Source organism: Saccoglossus kowalevskii, chromosome 14, assembly GCF_978046115.1.
Source record: "Saccoglossus kowalevskii chromosome 14, keSacKowa6.1, whole genome shotgun sequence".
Taxonomy (NCBI): Eukaryota; Metazoa; Hemichordata; class Enteropneusta; family Harrimaniidae; genus Saccoglossus; species Saccoglossus kowalevskii.
In genome coordinates, this window is record NC_140654.1 from 27,296,685 (window position 1) to 27,322,799 (window position 26,115).

The window sequence follows — 26,115 nt, forward strand, 5'->3', positions numbered from 1 at the left end:
TACATTTACACATTGTATTATATGCAGAACACCTACCACTGACCCATGTAAACATTTACACATTGTATTATATGCAGAACACCTATCACTGACCCATGTAAACATTTACACATTGTATTATATGCAGAACACCTACTATTGACCCATGTAAACATTTACACATTGTATTATATGCAGAACACCTACCATTGACCCATGTAAACATTTACACATTGTATTATATGCAGAACACCCACCACTGACCCATGTAAACATTTACACATTGTATTATATGCAGAACACCTACTATTGACACATGTAAACATTTACACATTGTATTATATGCAGAACACCTACCATTGACCCATGTAAACATTTACACATCGTATTATATGCAGAACACCTACCATTGACCCATGTAAACATTTACACATTGTATTATATGCAGAACACCTACCACTGACCCATGTAAACATTTACACATTGTATTATATGCAGAACACCCACCACTGACCCATGTAAACATTTACACATTGTATTATATGCAGAACACCTACCATTGACCCATGTAAACATTTACACATTGTATTATATGCAGAACACCCACCACTGACCCATGTAAACATTTACACATTGTATTATATGCAGAACACCTACCACTGACCCATGTAAACATTTACACATTGTATAATATGCAGAACACCTACCACTGATCCCTGTAAACATTTACACATTGTATTATATGCAGAACACCTATCACTGACCCATGTAAACATTTACACATTGTATTATATGCAGAACACCTACCACTGACCCATGTAAACATTTACACATTGTATTATATGCAGAACACCTACCATTGACCCATGTAAACATTTACACATTGTATTATATGCAGAACACCTACCATTGACCCATGTAAACATTTACACATTGTATTATATGCAGAACACCTACCACTGATCCCTGTAAACATTTACACATTGTATTATATGCAGAACACCTATCACTGACCCATGTAAACATTTACACATTGTATTATATGCAGAACACCTATCACTGACCCATGTAAACATTTACACATTGTATTATATGCAGAACACCTACCATTGACCCATGTAAACATTTACACATTGTATTATATACAGAACACCTACCACTGAATTATGTAAACATTTACACATTGTATTATGTGCAGAACACCTACCACTGAATTATGTAAACATTTACAAATTGTATTATGTGCAGAACACCTACCACTGACCCATGTAAACATTTACACATTGTATTATATGCAGAACACCTACCACTGATCCCTGTAAACATTTACACATTGTATTATGTGCAGAACACCTACCACTGATTATGTTTCTCATGAAAAATAATGAAGTCTGTTGGTTTGGCAGCAAATTTTGAAAAATTTGAGCACTGAAGCTAACCGCACTGAAGCTCACCAAATTATATTATTTTTATTGTTGTAATCACCCAAGGACATTTATAGATATTTTAGATGCTATTTATATATTTAATTTCTGGAATCTATTGAATAGGATTTCACATTAACCATACAAAATCCCCAAATCCCTAATTCCAAGGGTCAGTGAGAGGTTTTCTGCAGATTATTCAAAGTGGGTATGCAACTTCAATCAGTTCTTGGCTGGTATCAGTATGTAGCTGATTGATGTTTGGTGTAGATTTATTTTAAAACGTAGCATAGCATCACAGGGATAGTTCATTCATGCATATGCTAAACACTAAATTTCTTTATTTATCATTTATACTTCATTTTTTGAGTCTTTATTATTCCTTTTTATCTCATCATATCTTGACAGGCTAATCAGTTTAAAACAAAACAAATTGATGAAGATGGTTTATTAAATTTAATTAAAACATTGCCAGGAAAAATCTCCAAATATGATCCTACAAACCAGATGGGCAAGGTAAGACTTTAACTTTTTTTGTGCTTTGTACATATTTGGAATAATGGCATCATAAGAAGTGACAGCTTCTAAAAGTATATTTAGGTTACCTTGCAATTCACAGTATCAGCAACATATTACTTCTTTGTCATGAAAAATTTAAGTCCAATGTCATGTTTTTATTATGTAGCTTTTAAAGTTAATACTTACAACACTATAATGTACATTGCATTCAAAAGTTAAAATTTCAACCAAATGAATCTCATTGAAAAAATATTACCCACCTGGGCTACAAGCAAAACAAGAACATTTTACCAAATTACAAATATACACTAGATTAAAACTCAGGTTATGTTATATTATAGTAATGTAAACTCAGTCCTGTTACCTTCATACTGTTCATGCGTCCTTATCCAGAGTATTCTAGAAAAGTTGTCTGTTTGCACCATCATTGGTTGATCATGACGTGATGTTGATTGGCTAATAAAGTATAATAACATGTTTCTAATTTGATTAAGCCAATTTACTGACACAATAGATGTGCCAGTTCTTAGTTGTCCGCATGTGCTGTATCAAGTGATAATTGCCACAGACACAAAAGTGTGACTACATATTCTTTATGACATGAATTTATTTAATGAATTTACGTGGTTAATAATGAAAATCAAGACAACATTTCTAGACTGTTTTTGAGGAGATCTGTTGACTCGCACAACAATTGGAAGGTAATCAGACAAGATTTCACTGAACTGTGTAACTACAATAATTTTTACCTCTTTTCAATTCCACATACAAAATTGCATGCCCCAGCTTGCTACAGTCTTCTCCTTGTATAGTACTTTTTAGGATTAGACCATGATGGTACATAATGACAGCATTATTTTAAAACCTTTACATGTAGGTAAAAGAGACACCCAAAAGAAAAAGCACAGACACACCAGCAAGAGAATCATTGCCTTCAACTTCAAGAGCTGAAAGCCCATTGGTTAAGAAGACCAGTTCACCTTTAAAAACTAGTAGTACTGACCAATCACCACATAGCTTGCTGTGGGTGGACAAACATAAACCAACAAACCTTAAACAAATTATTGGTCAACAAGGTGATAAAAGTAATGTTAAGAAATTATTTAATTGGTTGAAGAAATGGCATCAAATACATGTTGGAAATAAAAAGCCTGGTAAGGAATTCCTACTTTACTTTATTTCTGCTTTCTACCTTTTTAACCTTTTTAATTTGTGTGTGTTGTCAGCGTATGCAACTTAGATATCGGTGTTTGACATGCGATAAAGAGTTTGCAATGAATCAAACATATTTCAAACCAATAGCAGTATGGACATTTGAAACGATTTAATTGCTTAACAATAATGAATGAAATTACCACATAATACATGCAGACCTAATTAGCTAACCAGCACTGGATGCTGCTCTCTTGACAAGCTACTCAAATTTCTAAAATATGATACAGTATCTTGGTTGTGGGTTTAGATTACCTGAGATCATTCATTCAAAAAATACTCGCCAAACCACTTAATTGCTTCAGTAATACAATCACTTATTACTCACACTGGCCATAAATTTAGTGCAACTTTGGTGCGATTAATAATTTTAACAGGAAGCTTAAGCAATTGAATGTGATCTTAAGTGAAAATGGGTGAAACGCCATGCACATAGTTGTGTATTGTACCTCTTGTTAGTAGGTATAGATCTTTATGTGTTCTCTCAGGACTTTCATCTCACAATTAATTGCAGCAGCAACGAATTCCTTCCAGTTAAAGTGGTTGACAGCCATTCAAACAAATTATAGGATTTCCCTGACATTCAGTATGAATCTAATTTATGATGTTGTTCATGAAACCCAGATAATGTTAAAGTCTCCAAACTACTTTCCGCACAAAACACTGGTCGAACAATCATTAAAATGGTGATTTTTGGGCCACTCAACATTGGCTATTATGAGAAATATTTCTCAGCATATCTCAAAATTTCATTTGTTTACATATGGTGAAAAATAGTTATAAGATGGGAACATATGGTTGTCAAAACTTTTTAAGACATTCTGATGATTATTATTCATTTTTTATGAAATATTTGCTTTAACATGGAAATTATACCAAAACTGCATCTTTTTAGGCATTTTTTCTCCAAACAAATATCTAATACTGGGATAAAAACCTGAAAAGTTGATGACATTAAAAACGATCAATAATTATGTGACATTAGAAATGATCAATAATTATGTGACACTTTAAAACAAAAGATTATGATAAATTTGTTCTCCTATTTATTAAGTTGAATACTAGCAATGTACCTTAAACAGCACAACTAATCCAAACCTGTACACTAAACCATGTCAAGTGTTTGTCACAACCATCCATTTTGATAGCTTATAATAAATGTGTTGTCAAGCACCAGTCCTTCCTAGTAAGTTTTATTTGTGGCCTCACTAACTTGCTCAGTGAATTTAAATCATCTGATTTATTTTTCTCTCAATTTTGTTCGATAATATGTAATTTGAAATGCTTGGAGCAAGAATCAAATGTGCTCATTTCCAAACATGTGTGGAAGAAATTTGAATACTGGTACTGTCAAACACTAAGAAATTATTGTGTAATTTTACTATTTCCTGATGATGTTATTGTGTGTTTTTACAGGTTACATGAATAAAGATGATGGATCTGGTTTCAAAGCTGCCTTATTGTCAGGACCACCTGGTGTTGGTAAAACCACCAGTTCACAATTAGTATGTCAGGTAAGTCAGGTACATTTTATCTAAGACTTAATCCGCTAACCTTTCTCAAGTTACATTTAGATCTGGTAACTACAATATACAGTGCAGCTGTGTATAGCCTTTGAAATGTATTTAATTTAGGTTATTAACATTATGCTTGCCAAAGTCAATGTTTACCACCTTAATAATGTTTTAACAAAAATGTCATCATGATATGTAATCTGTAGGAAATTTAGTCAGTTTAGTTCAAATTTAATAATGAAATAAACTTATAAAGAAATGCATATTAAATAATGTTGTTTAAATGTTTTAATCATTTAATGCAAATACCAGTACTACTGTAACACTATTCAGTTAGGAATGGTTAAACTATTAAAGATGTTGATGACGTTGCATGGGACTCACATCGCAAACAAGGTGTTGTAGCAAACACTGCTGTTTTACTTCAAAACAGTAAGTTAAATGTTACTGTTTTGTAAATCCTTACATTCCAAATACCGTTTTACTTTTCTACATCATGTTTCAGGAAGCTGGGTTTTCATACATTGAACTGAATGCCAGTGATACTCGAAGCAAGAGAAGCTTGAAGGAGGTTGTTGCCCAGTCATTGAATAATCAAACAGTGGTTGATTTTCTTGGAGGCACCAGTGAACAGACCAAAGGGCATAAACATTGTATTTTAATGGATGAAGTTGATGGAATGGCAGGTAATGAAGACAGAGGAGGTATGCAGGTATGTAATGTGGTTAATATTGAACATTTTCTCTGTATTCTATTAATCTTTATAGGTCACACATCCTGGTACTTTATGTGGATACCTTTTGAAGGTCACACATTCTGGTACTTTCTGGGGATACCTTTTGAAGGTCACACATCCTGGTACTTTCTGGGGATACCTTTTAAAGGTCACACATCCTGGGACTTTCTGGGGATTCCGATACCTTTTAAAGGTCACACATTCTGGTACTTTCTGGGGATACCTTTTGAAGGTCACACATTCTGGTACTTTCTGGGGATTCCGATACCTTTTAAAGGTCACACATTCTGGTACTTTCTGGGGATACCTTTTAAAGGTCACACATTCTGGTACTTTCTGGGGATTCCGATACCTTTTAAATGTCACACATTCTGGTACTTTTTGGGGATACCTTTTGAAGGTAACATATTCTGGTACTTTCTGGGGATACCTTTTAAAGGTCACACATTCTGGTACTTTCTGGGGATACCCTTTAAAGGTCACACATTCTGGTACTTTCTGGGGATACCTTTTGAAGCTCACACATTCTGGTATTTTCTGGGGATACCTTTTAAAGGTCACACATTCTGGTACTTTCTGGGGATACCTTTTGAAGGTCACACATTCTGGTATTTTCTGGAGATACCTTTTAAAGGTCACACATTCTGGTACTTTCTGTGGATACCTTTTAAATGTCACACATTCTGGTACTTTCTGGGGATACCTTTTAAATGTCACACATTCTGGTACTTTCTGGGGATACCTTTTAAATGTCACACATTCTGGTACTTTCTGGGGATACCTTTTAAAGGTCACACATTCTGGTACTTTCTGGGGATACCTTTTAAATGTCACACATTCTGGTACCTTCTGGGGATACCTTTTAAATGTCACACATTCTGGTACCTTCTGGGGATAACTTTTAAAGGTCACACATTCTGGTACTTTCTGGGGATACCTTTTAAAGGTCACACATTCTGGTACCTTCTGGGGATACCTTTTAAAGGTCACACATTCTGGTACTTTCTGGGGATACCTTTTAAATGTCACACATTCTGGTACTTTCTGGGGATACCTTTTAAAGGTCACACATTATGGTACTTTCTGGGGATACCTTTTAATGTCACACATTCTGGTACCTTCTGGGGATACCTTTTAAAGGTCACACATTCTGGTACTTTCTGGGGATACCTTTTAAATGTCACACATTCTGGTACTTTCTGGGGATACCTTTTAAAGGTCACACATTCTGATACTTTCTGGTTATACCTTTTGAAGGTCACACATTCTGGTACTTTATGTGGATACCTTTTAAAGGTCACACATTCTGGTACTTTCTGGGGATACCTTTTAAATGTCACACATCCTGGTCCTTTCTGTGGATACCTTTTAAAGGTCACACATCCTGGTACTTTCTGTGGATACCTTTTAAAGGTCACACATTCTGGTACTTTCTGGGGATACCTTTTAAATGTCACACATTCTGGTACTTTCTGGGGATACCTTTTAAAGGTCACACATTCTGGTACTTTCTGGGGATACCTTTTAAATGTCACACATTCTGGTACTTTCTGTGGATACCTTTTGAAGATCACACATTCTGGTATTTTCTGGGGATACCTTTTAAAGGTCACACATTCTGGTACTTTCTGGGGATACCTTTTGAAGGTCACACATTCTGGTATTTTCTGGGGATACCTTTTAAAGGTCACACATTCTGGTACTTTCTGTGGATACCTTTTAAATGTCACACATTCTGGTACTTTCTGGGGATACCTTTTAAATGTCACACATTCTGGTACTTTCTGGGGATACCTTTTAAAGGTCACACATTCTGGTACTTTCTGGGGATACCTTTTAAATGTCACACATTCTGGTACCTTCTGGGGATACCTTTTAAATGTCACACATTCTGGTACCTTCTGGGGATAACTTTTAAAGGTCACACATTCTGGTACTTTCTGGGGATACCTTTTAAAGGTCACACATTCTGGTACTTTCTGGGGATACCTTTTAAAGGTCACACATTCTGGTACCTTCTGGGGATACCTTTTAAAGGTCACACATTCTGGTACTTTCTGGGGATACCTTTTAAATGTCACACATTCTGGTACTTTCTGGGGATACCTTTTAAAGGTCACACATTATGGTACTTTCTGGGGATACCTTTTAATGTCACACATTCTGGTACCTTCTGGGGATACCTTTTAAAGGTCACACATTCTGGTACTTTCTGGGGATACCTTTTAAATGTCACACATTCTGGTACTTTCTGGGGATACCTTTTAAAGGTCACACATTCTGGTACTTTCTGGGGATACCTTTTAAATGTCACACATCCTGGTCCTTTCTGTGGATACCTTTTAAAGGTCACACATCCTGGTACTTTCTGTGGATACCTTTTAAAGGTCACACATTCTGGTACTTTCTGGGGATACCTTTTAAATGTCACACATTCTGGTACTTTCTGTGGATACCTTTTGAAGGTCACACATTCTGGTACTTTCTGTGGATACCTTTTAAATGTCACACATTTTGGTGCTTTCTGGGGATACCTTTTAAATATCACACATTCTGGTACTTTCTGGGGATACCTTTTGAAGGTCACACATTCTGGTACTTTATGGGGATACCTTTTAAAGGTCACACATTTTGGTACTTTCTGGGGATATCTTTTAAAGGTAACACATTCTGGTGCTTTCTGGGGATACCTTTTAAATATCACACATTCTGGTACTTTCTGGGGATACCTTTTGAAGGTCAAACATTCTGGTACTTTCTGGGGATACCTTTTAAAGGTCACACATTCTGGTACTTTCTGGGGATACCTTTTAAATGTCACACATTCTGGTACTTTCTGTGGATACCTTTTGAAGGTCACACATTTTGGTACTTTCTGGGGATACCTTTTAAAGGTCACACATTTTGGTACTTTCTGAGGATATCTTTTAAAGGTAACACATTCTGGTGCTTTCTGGGGATACCTTTTAAATATCACACATTCTGGTACTTTCTGGGGATACCTTTTGAAGGTCACATATTCTGGTACTTTCTGGGGATACCTTTTAAAGGTCGCACATTCTGGTACTTTCTGGGGATACATGTACCTTTTAAATGTCACACATTCTGGTACTTTCTGTGGATACCTTTTGAAGGTCACACATTCTGGTACTTTCTGGGGATACCTTTTAAAGGTCACACATTCTGGTACTTTCTGGGGATACCCTTTAAAGGTCACACATTTTGGTACTTTCTGGGGATACCTTTTAAATGTCACACATTCTGGTACTTTCTGGGGATACCTTTTAAATGTCACACATTCTGGTACTTTCTGTGGATACCTTTTAAAGGTCACACATTCTGGTACTTTCTTGGGATACCTTTTAAATGTCACACATTCTGGTACTTTCTTGGGATACCTTTTGAAGGTCACACATTCTGGTACTTTCTGGGGATACCTTTTAAAGGTCACACATTCTGGTACTTTCTGTGGATACCTTTTAAATGTCGCACATTCTGGTACCTTCTGGGGATACCTTTTAAATGTCACACATTCTGGTACTCTCTGGGGATACCTTTTAAATGTCACACATTCTGGTACACTCTGGGGGATACCTTTTAAATGTCACACATTCTGGTACCTTCTGGGGATACCTTTTAAAGGTCACACATTCTGGTACTTTCTGTGGATACCTTTTAAATGTCACACATTTTGGTACTTTCTGGGGATACCTTTTAAATGTCACACATTTTGGTACTTTCTGGGGATACCTTTTAAATGTCACACATTCAGGTACTTTCTGGGGATACCTTTTAAATGTCACACATTCTGATACTTTGTGGGGATACCTTTTAAAGGTCACACATTCTGGTACTTTCTGTGGATACCTTTTGAAGGTCACACATTCTGGTACTTTCTGTGGATACCTTTTGAAGGTCACACATTCTGGTACTTTCTGTGGATACCTTTTGAAGGTCACACATTCTGGTACTTTCTGGGGATACCTTTTAAAGGTCACACATTCTGGTACTTTCTGGGGATACCTTTTAAAGGTCACACATTCTGGTACTTTCTGTGGATACCTTTTAAATGTCACACATTCTGGTACTTTCTGTGGATACCTTTTGAAGGTCACACATTCTGGTACTTTCTGGGGATACCTTTTAAATGTCACACATTCTGGTACTTTGTGGGGATACCTCTTAAATGTCACACATTCTGGTACTTTCTGTAGATACCTTTTAAAGGTCACACATTCTGGTACTTTCTGTGGATACCTTTTGAAGGTCACACATTCTGGTACTTTCTGGGGATACCTTTTAAATGTCACACATTCTGGTACTCTCTGGGGATACCTTTTAAATGTCACACATTCTGGTACACTCTGGGGGATACCTTTTAAATGTCACACATTCTGGTACCTTCTGGGGATACCTTTTAAAGGTCACACATTCTGGTACTTTCTGTGGATACCTTTTAAATGTCACACATTTTGGTACTTTCTGGGGATACCTTTTAAATGTCACACATTTTGGTACTTTCTGGGGATACCTTTTAAATGTCACACATTCAGGTACTTTCTGGGGATACCTTTTAAATGTCACACATTCTGATACTTTGTGGGGATACCTTTTAAAGGTCACACATTCTGGTACTTTCTGTGGATACCTTTTGAAGGTCACACATTCTGGTACTTTCTGGGGATACCTTTTGAAGGTAACATATTCTGGTACTTTCTGGGGATACCTTTTAAAGGTCACACATTCTGGTACTTTCTGGGGATACCCTTTAAAGGTCACACATTCTGGTTCTTTCTGGGGATACCTTTTGAAGCTCACACATTCTGGTATTTTCTGGGGATACCTTTTAAAGGTCACACATTCTGGTACTTTCTGGGGATACCTTTTGAAGGTCACACATTCTGGTATTTTCTGGAGATACCTTTTAAAGGTCACACATTCTGGTACTTTCTGTGGATACCTTTTAAATGTCACACATTCTGGTACTTTCTGGGGATACCTTTTAAATGTCACACATTCTGGTACTTTCTGGGGATACCTTTTAAATGTCACACATTCTGGTACTTTCTGGGGATACCTTTTAAAGGTCACACATTCTGGTACTTTCTGGGGATACCTTTTAAATGTCACACATTCTGGTACCTTCTGGGGATACCTTTTAAATGTCACACATTCTGGTACCTTCTGGGGATAACTTTTAAAGGTCACACATTCTGGTACTTTCTGGGGATACCTTTTAAAGGTCACACATTCTGGTACCTTCTGGGGATACCTTTTAAAGGTCACACATTCTGGTACTTTCTGGGGATACCTTTTAAATGTCACACATTCTGGTACTTTCTGGGGATACCTTTTAAAGGTCACACATTATGGTACTTTCTGGGGATACCTTTTAATGTCACACATTCTGGTACCTTCTGGGGATACCTTTTAAAGGTCACACATTCTGGTACTTTCTGGGGATACCTTTTAAATGTCACACATTCTGGTACTTTCTGGGGATACCTTTTAAAGGTCACACATTCTGATACTTTCTGGTTATACCTTTTGAAGGTCACACATTCTGGTACTTTATGTGGATACCTTTTAAAGGTCACACATTCTGGTACTTTCTGGGGATACCTTTTAAATGTCACACATCCTGGTCCTTTCTGTGGATACCTTTTAAAGGTCACACATCCTGGTACTTTCTGTGGATACCTTTTAAAGGTCACACATTCTGGTACTTTCTGGGGATACCTTTTAAATGTCACACATTCTGGTACTTTCTGGGGATACCTTTTAAAGGTCACACATTCTGGTACTTTCTGGGGATACCTTTTAAATGTCACACATTCTGGTACTTTCTGTGGATACCTTTTGAAGATCACACATTCTGGTATTTTCTGGGGATACCTTTTAAAGGTCACACATTCTGGTACTTTCTGGGGATACCTTTTGAAGGTCACACATTCTGGTATTTTCTGGGGATACCTTTTAAAGGTCACACATTCTGGTACTTTCTGTGGATACCTTTTAAATGTCACACATTCTGGTACTTTCTGGGGATACCTTTTAAATGTCACACATTCTGGTACTTTCTGGGGATACCTTTTAAAGGTCACACATTCTGGTACTTTCTGGGGATACCTTTTAAATGTCACACATTCTGGTACCTTCTGGGGATACCTTTTAAATGTCACACATTCTGGTACCTTCTGGGGATAACTTTTAAAGGTCACACATTCTGGTACTTTCTGGGGATACCTTTTAAAGGTCACACATTCTGGTACCTTCTGGGGATACCTTTTAAAGGTCACACATTCTGGTACTTTCTGGGGATACCTTTTAAATGTCACACATTCTGGTACTTTCTGGGGATACCTTTTAAAGGTCACACATTATGGTACTTTCTGGGGATACCTTTTAATGTCACACATTCTGGTTCCTTCTGGGGATACCTTTTAAAGGTCACACATTCTGGTACTTTCTGGGGATACCTTTTAAATATCACACATTCTGGTACTTTCTGGGGATACCTTTTAAAGGTCACACATTCTGATACTTTCTGGTTATACCTTTTGAAGGTCACACATTCTGGTACTTTATGTGGATACCTTTTAAAGGTCACACATTCTGGTACTTTCTGGGGATACCTTTTAAATGTCACACATCCTGGTCCTTTCTGTGGATACCTTTTAAAGGTCACACATCCTGGTACTTTCTGTGGATACCTTTTAAAGGTCACACATTCTGGTACTTTCTGGGGATACCTTTTAAATGTCACACATTCTGGTACTTTCTGGGGATACCTTTTAAATGTCACACATTCTGGTACTTTCTGGAGATACCTTTTAAAGGTCACACATTCTGGTACTTTCTGGGGATACCTTTTAAATGTCACACATTCTGGTACTTTCTGTGGATACCTTTTAAAGGTCACACATTCTGGTACTTTCTGGGGATACCTTTTAAATGTCACACATTCTGGTACTTTCTGTGGATACCTTTTGAAGGTCACACATTCTGGTACTTTCTGTGGATACCTTTTAAATGTCACACATTTTGGTGCTTTCTGGGGATACCTTTTAAATATCACACATTCTGGTACTTTCTGGGGATACCTTTTGAAGGTCACACATTCTGGTACTTTATGGGGATACCTTTTAAAGGTCACACATTTTGGTACTTTCTGGGGATATCTTTTAAAGGTAACACATTCTGGTGCTTTCTGGGGATACCTTTTAAATATCACACATTCTGGTACTTTCTGGGGATACCTTTTGAAGGTCAAACATTCTGGTACTTTCTGGGGATACCTTTTAAAGGTCACACATTCTGGTACTTTCTGGGGATACCTTTTAAATGTCACACATTCTGGTACTTTCTGTGGATACCTTTTGAAGGTCACACATTTTGGTACTTTCTGGGGATACCTTTTAAAGGTCACACATTTTGGTACTTTCTGAGGATATCTTTTAAAGGTAACACATTCTGGTGCTTTCTGGGGATACCTTTTAAATATCACACATTCTGGTACTTTCTGGGGATACCTTTTGAAGGTCACATATTCTGGTACTTTCTGGGGATACCTTTTAAAGGTCGCACATTCTGGTACTTTCTGGGGATACATGTACCTTTTAAATGTCACACATTCTGGTACTTTCTGTGGATACCTTTTGAAGGTCACACATTCTGGTACTTTCTGGGGATACCTTTTAAAGGTCACACATTCTGGTACTTTCTGGGGATACCCTTTAAAGGTCACACATTTTGGTACTTTCTGGGGATACCTTTTAAATGTCACACATTCTGGTACTTTCTGGGGATACCTTTTAAATGTCACACATTCTGGTACTTTCTGTGGATACCTTTTAAAGGTCACACATTCTGGTACTTTCTTGGGATACCTTTTAAATGTCACACATTCTGGTACTTTCTTGGGATACCTTTTGAAGGTCACACATTCTGGTACTTTCTGGGGATACCTTTTAAAGGTCACACATTCTGGTACTTTCTGTGGATACCTTTTAAATGTCGCACATTCTGGTACCTTCTGGGGATACCTTTTAAATGTCACACATTCTGGTACTCTCTGGGGATACCTTTTAAATGTCACACATTCTGGTACACTCTGGGGGATACCTTTTAAATGTCACACATTCTGGTACCTTCTGGGGATACCTTTTAAAGGTCACACATTCTGGTACTTTCTGTGGATACCTTTTAAATGTCACACATTTTGGTACTTTCTGGGGATACCTTTTAAATGTCACACATTTTGGTACTTTCTGGGGATACCTTTTAAATGTCACACATTCAGGTACTTTCTGGGGATACCTTTTAAATGTCACACATTCTGATACTTTGTGGGGATACCTTTTAAAGGTCACACATTCTGGTACTTTCTGTGGATACCTTTTGAAGGTCACACATTCTGGTACTTTCTGTGGATACCTTTTGAAGGTCACACATTCTGGTACTTTCTGTGGATACCTTTTGAAGGTCACACATTCTGGTACTTTCTGGGGATACCTTTTAAAGGTCACACATTCTGGTACTTTCTGGGGATACCTTTTAAAGGTCACACATTCTGGTACTTTCTGTGGATACCTTTTAAATGTCACACATTCTGGTACTTTCTGTGGATACCTTTTGAAGGTCACACATTCTGGTACTTTCTGGGGATACCTTTTAAATGTCACACATTCTGGTACTTTGTGGGGATACCTCTTAAATGTCACACATTCTGGTACTTTCTGTAGATACCTTTTAAAGGTCACACATTCTGGTACTTTCTGTGGATACCTTTTGAAGGTCACACATTCTGGTACTTTCTGGGGATACCTTTTAAATGTCACACATTCTGGTACTCTCTGGGGATACCTTTTAAATGTCACACATTCTGGTACACTCTGGGGGATACCTTTTAAATGTCACACATTCTGGTACCTTCTGGGGATACCTTTTAAAGGTCACACATTCTGGTACTTTCTGTGGATACCTTTTAAATGTCACACATTTTGGTACTTTCTGGGGATACCTTTTAAATGTCACACATTTTGGTACTTTCTGGGGATACCTTTTAAATGTCACACATTCAGGTACCTTCTGGGGATACCTTTTAAATGTCACACATTCTGATACTTTGTGGGGATACCTTTTAAAGGTCACACATTCTGGTACTTTCTGTGGATACCTTTTGAAGGTCACACATTCTGGTACTTTCTGTGGATACCTTTTGAAGGTCACACATTCTGGTACTTTCTGTGGATACCTTTTGAAGGTCACACATTCTGGTACTTTCTGGGGATACCTTTTAAAGGTCACACATTCTGGTACTTTCTGGGGATACCTTTTAAAGGTCACACATTCTGGTACTTTCTGTGGATACCTTTTAAATGTCACACATTCTGGTACTTTCTGTGGATACCTTTTGAAGGTCACACATTCTGGTACTTTCTGGGGATACCTTTTAAATGTCACACATTCTGGTACTTTGTGGGGATACCTCTTAAATGTCACACATTCTGGTACTTTCTGTAGATACCTTTTAAAGGTCACACATTCTGGTACTTTCTGTGGATACCTTTTGAAGGTCACACATTCTGGTACTTTCTGGGGATACCTTTTAAAGGTCACACATTTTGGTACTTTCTGGGGATATCTTTTAAAGGTAACACATTCTGGTGCTTTCTAGGGATACCTTTTAAATATCACACATTCTGGTACTTTCTGGGGATACCTTTTAAATGTCACACATTCTGATACTTTGTGGGGATACCTTTTAAAGGTCACACATTCTGGTACTTTCTGTGGATACCTTTTGAAGGTCACACATTCTGGTACTTTCTGGGGATACCTTTTGAAGGTCACACATTCTGGTACTTTCTGGGGATACCTTTTAAAGGTCACACATTCTGGTACTTTCTGGGGATACATGTACCTTTTAAATGTCACACATTCTAGTACTTTCTGTGGATACCTTTTGAAGGTCACACATTCTGGTACTTTCTGGGGATACCTTTTAAAGGTCACACATTCTGGTACTTTCTGGGGATACCTTTTAAAGGTCACACATTTTGGTACTTTCTGTGGATACCTTTTAAAGGTCACACATTCTGGTACTTTCTGTGGATTCCTTTTAAAGGTCACACATTCTGGTACTTTCTGTGGATACCTTTTAAATGTCACACATTTTGGTACTTTCTGGGGATACCTTTTAAATGTCACACATTCAGGTACTTTCTGGGGATACCTTTTAAATGTCACACATTCTGATACTTTGTGGGGATACCTTTTAAAGGTCACACATTCTGGTACTTTCTGTGGATACCTTTTGAAGGTCACACATTCTGGTACTTTCTGTGGATACCTTTTGAAGGTCACACATTCTGGTACTTTCTGGGGATACCTTTTAAAGGTCACACATTTTGGTACTTTCTGGGGATATCTTTTAAAGGTAACACATTCTGGTGCTTTCTAGGGATACCTTTTAAATGTCACACATTTTGGTACTTTCTGGGGATACCTTTTAAATGTCACACATTCAGGTACTTTCTGGGGATACCTTTTAAATGTCACACATTCTGGTACTTTGTGGGGATACCTCTTAAATGTCACACATTCTGGTACTTTCTGTAGATACCTTTTAAAGGTCACACATTCTGGTACTTTCTGTGGATACCTTTTGAAGGTCACACATTCTGGTACTTTCTGGGGATACCTTTTAAAGGTCACACATTTTGGTACTTTCTGGGGATATCTTTTAAAGGTAACACATTCTGGTGCTTTCTAGGGATACCTTTTAAATATCACACATTCTGGTACTTTCTGGGGATACCTTTTAAATGTCACACATTCTGATACTTTGTGGGGATACCTTTTAAAGGTCACACATTCTGGTACTTTCTGTGGATACCGTTTGAAGGTCACACATTCTGGTACTTTCTGGGGATACCTTTTGAAGGTCACACATTCTGGTACTTTCTGGGGATACCTTTTAAAGGTCACACATTCTGGTACTTTCTGGGGATACATGTACCTTTTAAATGTCACACATTCTAGTACTTTCTGTGGATACCTTTTGAAGGTCACACATTCTGGTACTTTCTGGGGATACCTTTTAAAGGTCACACATTCTGGTACTTTCTGGGGATACCTTTTAAAGGTCACACATTTTGGTACTTTCTGTGGATACCTTTTAAAGGTCACACATTCTGGTACTTTCTGTGGATTCCTTTTAAAGGTCACACATTCTGGTACTTTCTGTGGATACCTTTTAAATGTCACACATTTTGGTACTTTCTGGGGATACCTTTTAAATGTCACACATTCAGGTACTTTCTGGGGATACCTTTTAAATGTCACACATTCTGATACTTTGTGGGGATACCTTTTAAAGGTCACACATTCTGGTACTTTCTGTGGATACCTTTTGAAGGTCACACATTCTGGTACTTTCTGTGGATACCTTTTGAAGGTCACACATTCTGGTACTTTCTGGGGATACCTTTTAAATGTCACACATTCTGGTACTTTCTGTGGATACCTTTTGAAGGTCACACATTCTGGTACTTTCTGGGGATACCTTTTAAAGGTCACACATTCTGGTACTTTCTGTGGATACCTTTTAAATGTCACACATTCTGGTACTTTCTGTGGATACCTTTTGAAGGTCACACATTCTGGTACTTTCTGGGGATACCTTTTAAATGTCACACATTCTGGTACTTTGTGGGGATACCTCTTAAATGTCACACATTCTGGTACTTTCTGTGGATACCTTTTAAAGGTCACACATTCTGGTACTTTCTGCGGATACCTTTTGAAGGTCACACATTCTGGTACTTTCTGGGGATACCTTTTGAAGGTCACACATTTTGGTACTTTCTGGGGATATCTTTTAAAGGTAACACATTCTGGTGCTTTCTAGGGATACCTTTTAAATATCACACATTCTGGTACTTTCTGGGGATACCTTTTGAAAGTCACACATTCTGGTACTTTCTGGGGATACCTTTTGAAGGTCACACATTCTGGTACTTTCTGGGGATACCTTTTAAAGGTCACACATTCTGGTACTTTCTGGGGATACATGTACCTTTTAAATGTCACACATTCTAGTACTTTCTGTGGATACCTTTTGAAGGTCACACATTCTGGTACTTTCTGGGGATACCTTTTAAAGGTCACACATTCTGGTACTTTCTGGGGATACCTTTTAAAGGTCACACATTTTGGTACTTTCTGTGGATACCTTTTAAAGGTCACACATTCTGGTACTTTCTGTGGATTCCTTTTAAAGGTCACACATTCTGGTACTTTCTGTGGATACCTTTTAAAGGTCACACATTCTGGTACTTTCTGGGGATACCTTTTAAAGGTCACACATTTTGGTACTTTCTGGGGATACCTTTTAAATGTCACACATTTTGGTACTTTCTGGGGATACCTTTTGAAGGTCACACATTCTGGTACTTTCTGGGGATACCTTTTGAAGGTCACACATTCTGGTACTTTCTGGGGATACCTTTTAAAGGTCACACATTCTGGTACTTTCTGGGGATACATGTACCTTTTAAATGTCACACATTCTAGTACTTTCTGTGGATACCTTTTGAAGGTCACACATTCTGGTACTTTCTGGGGATACCTTTTAAAGGTCACACATTCTGGTACTTTCTGGGGATATCTTTTAAAGGTCGCACATTCTGGTACTTTCTGGGGATTTCTTTTAAAGGTCACACATTCTGGTACTTTCTGTGGATACCTTTTAAAGGTCACACATTCTGGTACTTTCTGTGGATACCTTTTAAATGTCACACATTCTGGTACTTTCTGTGGATACCTTTTAAAGGTCACACATTCTGGTACTTTCTGTGGATACCTTTTAAATGTCACACATTCTGGTACTTTCTGTGGATACCCTTTAAGTGTCTCACATCGTGTTATCTTGCAAGGTCCATACATCTAGGGTTCTTTTAATGTAAACATGCCATGTATGATTTGATGGAAACATGTGCTCTTCTTCCTTAGTGCAGATTGCAACTTTCCATTGGATGATTAGCTCATTTCTGTCACGTCAACCTTCGTATGAGCTTTGTAAGAGTTAATTTGAGTAATGAGTTTATATTAAAAAATGTACTCACTATCCACTTTTTTATTTTCCTGTGTGAGACTTAATGAGCTACAACATAACTCGTAACTCTGTCTCTTCATTTTAGGAGCTGATACAGTTAATTAAGAACAGTAGAATTCCAGTCATCTGTATGTGCAATGATAGAAGTCACCCTAAAATGAGATCACTCTCCAATTACTGTTTTGATTTAAGATTTCAAAGACCAAGAGTTGAACAGATAAAGGTAAACCTATGCGCACACAGTGGAAATTGCGGAATTTATGCATAAATTTGCAAAAAAATGAGGTACCTGCTGGTGGTCACTCATCGTGTTGACTGCAGTGCACTGTTCCATAGTATACTCACTAAATATATAAATATGATCAATATTTAGTAGAACGTGTACTTATTAAAAATTGCATTCAATTTCAATATATGTATATAGAATAACACCAATTTATGTGTCAATATAGATTTTGTCTTTTGAAGGTACAAATTTCAAGAAAGAACATTCTAAAAATTTCTTTTACACATTATGCCGACATTTGTACCATCAGGATAATTTCAACATCTGCATATCATTTTCAGTGGTGGATTTTATGAGGGTATGACGACATGTAATGTAAATCACTGACACTGTATTCATGTGAAAATACTAATTGTGAATATTGGTCTAGAATTCTGTGGAGACCTGATGTACAGAGTAAATAATAAAATTAGTTCTTTAAATTGTAACTTAAGCTTAACCTAACTTTGTAAGCTTAATTGTAACTTAACATAATTTATTGACAAAAGATTCAATAGTTATATATTCGAAATACCAACTATTGAATCTGCTTTTCTGTCATCTGTCATTGCCTTGGAAGTTATATCAATAGTTTTTTGTTTAACATTTGGTGGCATCTATTCATGTTGTGTTGTCTGACATACAGTCATAGTTCACATATGGCAGTTTTCTTCATGATTACATAATTAAACAGGGACAAAATAAAGCAATTACACCACAGTACATTGTCAAATCAGTAAAAGAAAGATAGACCAACCTCATGATATACATCGTATATTATTAGGTTTTTTTACTGACAAGCACATCAAAATCAAAGTGGTAGATGCAAAATGTAGTATTGTTTTTATTGATGCTTTGTCTTTTTACAGGGTGCAATGATGTCATTAGCTTTCAAAGAAGGAATTAAAATCCCTCCTCCAGCAATGCACCAGTTAATAGTAGCTGCCAACCATGACATCCGGCAGGTGAGTCATCACATTAAACACTCTGTTCATTTCTGTCAAGTATACATATTATCTGTTGTGCTTCCATTGAAATTATAAGCCTCACCTGCTCAAATTGCAGCAGTAATCAATTCAGATGGTAATAATGAAGCAACACAAAACTTGGGTATGATTAGTTGCTAGTTTTTCATTTGTTCATTTAACAAGGTTTCTTTAAATGGACCTGTGCCTGTTAGGTTTGTTGCGAGGACCCATCAATGTCAGGTTTATTACAGAGTATTGCATACTTACCTTTGGTTAATGAAATTTTAATTTCATAAACAAATGGGATAATTGCCAATTATCATATATACTGGTTAAATAAAATCTAAATAACAGTGGATAGCTCCCGTAGGGGGCGTCCTTCCCCTGTCATCTGATTTGCATACTTCCATTTTTAACCACGAGATTGATTCACGGTTGAAATTTGGGCTTGCCAAAATATCATTGTTTTTGCGGTGGAAATACATTGTTACCACCTAGCCACCGAACTATTAGTGTGTCAGGAAGCTCTTGTGGACATCAAGAACTTCGTACTTAGTCACCTTGAGTAAAAAATTGTAGTTTTAGTAACGAAACTCAAAAGCCCGCCTTCAGTTTCAAGATGGCGGAAAATATGGATACCGGAGAGTTGAACACCGTTCATCCCAGCACTTCGGATTCAAACACTTTCGGACGAAAGTGTGAAGAGTGCCATATATCGATGCTCACTTACGATGATCACCGTATTTGCATTCCATGTGGCAGAAAATGTAATGGGCACATCAACTGCGGTGTTTGCTTCGCCTGGCCGATAGAAACTTGGAACTGGGATTCCCGCCTACGCAAGTCAACGGGAAAATCAGGAAAGAAGAAATCCAAAAAACGTCATTTGGAGGAGTCTTCGGTTTCATCGGTACCTACCAACACTGAGGACGAACTATTGGCAGACGAACCCAACCAAAAACGTCCAAAGGAGACTGACAATGAGCAAAGTGTTATAGCTCATTTACAGAACAAGGTGGATCTACTGACCAGAAAAATTAAAGTTTTGGAAAACCCAGTAGACGAAGAGGTACCACCAAAAGCATGGAGTGTCAGCGCTCTCCAGGCGGAAAAGAAAAAATCCTACACAACAGTGGTGCGAGAAAATGTTGAAGACGCACTGGCTGAGGCAGGCATGATTTTTTCTACTGAAGATGCTACAAGCAACGCGGGGGAGGCCGGCTCGTCGAAAACCACAACAGCGATGCTATCACGAAAGGTGCGGTTATGGTCAAGAAAATCTTACCTCTACCGATTCCACCGATGGCGGACGCCCCACGTTTCTCGATCGGTTTGTCTACACTGCCGAAAAAGGACACTTTTGCGACTTCAGCAATGCTACCATGGTCTCCCCGACTGACACAGGGCGCTGCTATAACACAACGCGTGATCGGAGGAGGCAAATGGGATCGTGAAGTTACCGAGAAAACCGCTACAGCCACCAAGGACGACTTCTTGGGGACTAACCAGGACGATTGGAGCAGACGCTACCAAAAAGTTATACTGCCCGCTGATGAGTGGAAAACACCGGTCGGTACCGACGCCAGCCTGCACGAACGACCTCTCGGCGTACAACCACCAGAACTGGAGCCATGCGTCCGGGAAATGGTCGCCGAAGGAAGTATAACGAAACATCCACTCGGCAAACCACAAGTTTACATCCCGTATTGCCTGTCCCAGTCAACGCTATGTAGATTGGAAAACAACGTTTGGGACACTTCTCTTGCATTAAGCCATAGAGAATTTTTTCACTACTACTACACAAATTCAGTTAGCGAAATTCAAAACAGGCAACATCACCAAGAATGAACTGTTTAGCACATTAGAGCCGCTGTTGGTCGCTACTAACGTCGTCGACGCTGACATAATACAGAGTCATCTCCAGTTACGAGCGACTATTCAACACTCTCGCCGTGCAGCAGTTTGGTCCGCTATGCTAAAGACAGCCGCCAACGCTGAAATCAAGAACGAATTGGCGACGATCGATTTCAGAGGGACCAAATTATTCGACTAAAAACTCAGCGCTGTGAATTCTAGGTTGGATGAGAAAGCAGCGGCAAAAGTTAACTGTGTGATGATCGAAGGCGCCTTTAAAGCCAAGCAAGCCGCTAATAACAAGCAGAGCATCGCGACCAAGGCGAAGCCAGTTAACCAAGCTACTACGGGTCAGCCCAAGGGAAACGCAAAGGCAAACCCGAATCAGGCAAAAGGAAAAAGTGGAGACCAGCAGCGACAGAATAAACAATTCTCGAAACAGACTGGTAACACTAAAAAGTCTTCCTGACTATACGTCAGCAAATATGGTAATGTATCAAAACAAGGTGCGATTAAACATGTCAAATATTACTCAAGTCTCCGAGTATTTTTGTCAAACAAATCAAACCACAGATCCCCTTACACATATACCACTTGCATTAAACGATTCGGTTCAGTGCCCAGGTCGGCGGGAACCAAGTAGTGCAAAACATCGTGCATTAAGCGATTTTGTTCAGTTCCCAGGATGGCGGGAACTCAATCGTGCACAACAAAAACACGGTCGGCCGCACCTCAGGTCGGTGGGCGATCGTATTAACAAACAACCGGCCGAATGCGTGGACCTAGGGAGAATGACGCATCGACCGGTGAAAAAACAGAAACCCGTAAGGCAGAGTCCCTACTCCCCTCCAGGTTGGAAAAAAAGGGGGGGAAGGACGTTAAACAGGGATATAACGCCGCATTCACTCCAGGGGGAAATGGAGAAATCGGCGATGTCAATGTATACCGCCACAAGCGACCGAGGGTTGGTGAGTCCCTCGACGCCGGTGGCACTGCGTCTGCAGAAATGCATTCCCCGGTGGAAAGAAACGATAAACGATCCGTATGTGATATCGATAATAACACACGGGTATCGAATACCGTTGATAAAAGAACCGAAATGCGAAAAAAGAACATGTATTTCGAGGAAGCGTGGAAATACTACTCGAAAAAAAGGTAATTCAGCGGGTACAAAACCCGAAAAATTCTTTCATCTCGAGGTTATTTCCCGTCAAGAAATCCAACGGTGGGTACAGGCTGGTGCTGGATTTAAAGGAGTTGAACAAAATTGTGAAGAAAGAAACGTTCAAAATGTTAACTCCGGCACTAGTGAGAGCGTCAATTCAAAAAGGGGACTGGATGACGTCCCTCGACTTGACCGACGCTTACCTGCACATACCAATACACACAGAAAGCAGGCGCTTGTTACGATTCGTGGTGAACGGTGTAACGTATCAGTACACCGTCCTACCTTTCGGCCTGACGTCAGCCCCACTTCTGTTTACAAAAGTTCTACGCACAGTGGTGGCGTTACTGCACAAGAACGCAGCAGACGTCAACCCCTACTTAGACGACTGGCTGATAAAAAGTCAAAATCGGAACCTGATTTGTCAATCAACCGAGCGGACTGTCAGTCTACTGCTAAGCTAGGTTTTCTGATAAATATGGAAAAATCAGAATTAATACCGACGCAGAAAATAGTCTTTCTGGGCATGGAACTGGATGCGGAGAAAGGCATGATCCGACCAGCCCAGCACAGAATCGACAATGTACAAAAAATTATACAATCATTTCTAAAACAAAAACAAGCCACACTACGCCAGGTAATGCGACTAGTGGGGATGTTAACTTCGATGAGGGGCTTAGTACCGAGAGCGGCACTACAGTCCAGACCGATCCAACGCCTAGTGTTAGACGCACAGTTAAAAATGCGACTATCAAAGGACGGGATAAAATACGAAAAACCGGTACTGTTCACACCGGCCTTTCTGGAATCACTTCCGTGGTGGGGCAACCTCAAGAACCTCACGGCGGGGATTCCCATGGACAAGGCGAAACCGACAGTAACGTTGGTGACGGACGCATCCATGACGGTCTGGGGAGGGCACTGCATGGACGGGATTGCACACGGTCAGTGGAACGAAAAACAAAGGAAATTTCACATAAACCGACTGGAAATGCTAGCAGTTCTCCCTGCAATCCTTCAAAAAAGCGGTAAAAAACCGGGCCGTGTTAATAAGATCCGACAATCAGACTGTAGTAGCTTACCTCAACAAGGAAGGAGGAACGAAATCACAGTCGTTAAACGACCATGCTGCAGCAGTGCTAAAGTGGTGTGCACAAAACAAAGTCGAGCTGATGTGCAAACATATACCGGGAGTCCAAAACGGTGTAGCAGACTCGCTATCCCGGGGGAAACCCTACGACGACACAGAATGGGAGCTGTCACAGACGGCAGTAAACCTAGTGTTCGACATGTGGGGGGAACCCCAGGTAGATCTGTTTGCAACACCGGAAAACAAAAAACGTCCCGTTTTTGTGACGCGTTATCCGGACAAACAGTCACTGACGTGGGACGCACTTCAGATGGAGTGGGGCGGAATGTTCAGTTACGCATTCCCACCATTTCCATTGATCCACCGAACGTTACAAAAACTGGAACAATCGGAGAACTCGCACATGATTCTAGTGGCACCGAACTGGCCGTCTCAGACTTGGTTTCCGTTACTGCTGTCTCTGCTAACGGACCATCCGAGAAGCCTGCCACAAGAAATCACGTTGACACAACCCGGCGGTTATACACCAACCAACCCGGAGCTGTACCAACTTCACGTGTGGAAACTATCCAGCAATTTAGAATTGCGCAAGGGTTTTCAAGCCAAGTGTCGCAAACAACGACGGCCGGGCTTAGGGATTCCTCAAATGGATTGTATCAATACCACTGGGAAAAATTTCGTAATTGGTGTCTTGCAGGGGATATACATCCACTCTATCCCTCTTTTCCCCAAGTAGCGGAGTTTTTTTCTTATTTGATCAACGAAAAAAAGTTGAAACCGGGGACAGTAGAAAACTATAAATCGGCGATCAACTCTGTACTCAAACTAAGCCTAGGCAAAAACATTTCGGATGACCCGACAATCTCCGATCTGTTCAAGGGCTTTATTACACAGGCGGGCCCCATTGAGAGGTACAAAGCACCTGCATGGAGCTTGACAGTAGTCCTTGAAGCGCTACGACAATTCCCATACGAACCTAAGGAATTGGCGTCACTACAGGACTGGACGAAAAAGACTGTTTTTTTGCTAGCACTCGCTTCAGGGAGGCGAGTTAGCGAAATACACACTCTGTCATTTGAAGACAATTTTACGGTGTTTTATCCCGATAAAGCGATTTTAATGACATCAGTAAAATTCAGAGGAAAAAATCAGAAACTGCACGAGACGGCGACTCCGATCGTTATCCCGGCACTGAGCAATATTTCCAATGAAAAACAAGACAGAATTCTTTGTCCGGTACGTGCGCTAGCTTATTATAAGAAACGTACTTCCGGGGTCAGAAGGGGTCAAAGGTCGATGTTCGTTTGTTACCAAAAAGGTAAACAGAGCTCAGCGGCATCGAAATTCACGTTAGCGAGATGGGTAAAAGAGACAGTTTACCACGCTTATAGTGATAAGTATTTGAGCACAGAGGCAGGCAAAGTCACTGCCAAGATGCATGACTTAAAAGGCATAGGTAATACACTGGCATTTGCTAGCGGAGCTTCTTTAGCCCAAGTGCTAGCAGCCGGGTCCTGGAAAACTAGCAACACTTTTCTCTCTTATTACCTGAAAGACCTAGCGGCCGAGTCACAGGGCCTACACTCGTTAGGCTACCTAGTGACAGGCCAAGTTGTAACGAAACAATAGGGCATGTAACTCCCCGCAACTGCAAGAATTATTGAGTTAGCGGGAGTTATACAGTTAGGGGGATGGAATTTTTTCAATTCCATAATCAGGTGGGGTAGTATTTATCTGCCAAGAGATATTCTCTGGTAATCTGTCCCATTTGTTTATGAAATTAAAATTTCATTAACCAAAGGGTTTAGTATGCAATACTCTGTAATAAACTTTTAAAACTAGCGCCGAAGGCGCATATTAGTTTTTATGTTTATAGAAGAGATTGCATACTTACCTTCCCACCCAAAACCACCCCAGATAAATAGCTACGAATCAATATCGTGGTCAAAAAAGATCTGGAAGTATGCAAATCAGATGACAGGGGAAGGACGCCCCCTACGGGAGCTATCCACTGTTATTTCGATTTTATTTAACCAGTATATATGATAATTGGCAATTATCCCATTTGTTTATGAAATTAAAATTTCATTAACCAAAGGTAAGTATGCAATCTCTTATATAAACATAAAAACTAATATGCGCCTTCGGCGCTAGTTTTAAAAGTTTGTCATAATTGCCAATCATGATGTCAGGCTTGTTGGAGTGGCCAATCATGATATCAGGTTTGTTGGAATGGCCAACCTTGATGTCAGGTTTGTTGGAATGGTCA

General features: G+C 39.1%; 1 protein-coding gene across 1 annotated transcript in view; it reads left to right on the forward strand.

Moving 5' to 3' along the window:
• The window catches only part of LOC102804683 (replication factor C subunit 1-like), a 55,988-nt gene that overhangs the window by 11,251 nt on the left and 18,622 nt on the right, over positions 1 to 26,115 (forward strand). The window contains exons 9-14 of the mRNA XM_085507579.1: positions 1,812 to 1,919; positions 2,800 to 3,076; positions 4,551 to 4,648; positions 5,154 to 5,360; positions 18,590 to 18,727; positions 19,639 to 19,734. Of these exons, the coding sequence (XP_085363705.1) occupies positions 1,812 to 1,919; positions 2,800 to 3,076; positions 4,551 to 4,648; positions 5,154 to 5,360; positions 18,590 to 18,727; positions 19,639 to 19,734 (924 nt within the window). The remainder of the gene's footprint in view (positions 1 to 1,811; positions 1,920 to 2,799; positions 3,077 to 4,550; positions 4,649 to 5,153; positions 5,361 to 18,589; positions 18,728 to 19,638; positions 19,735 to 26,115) is intronic.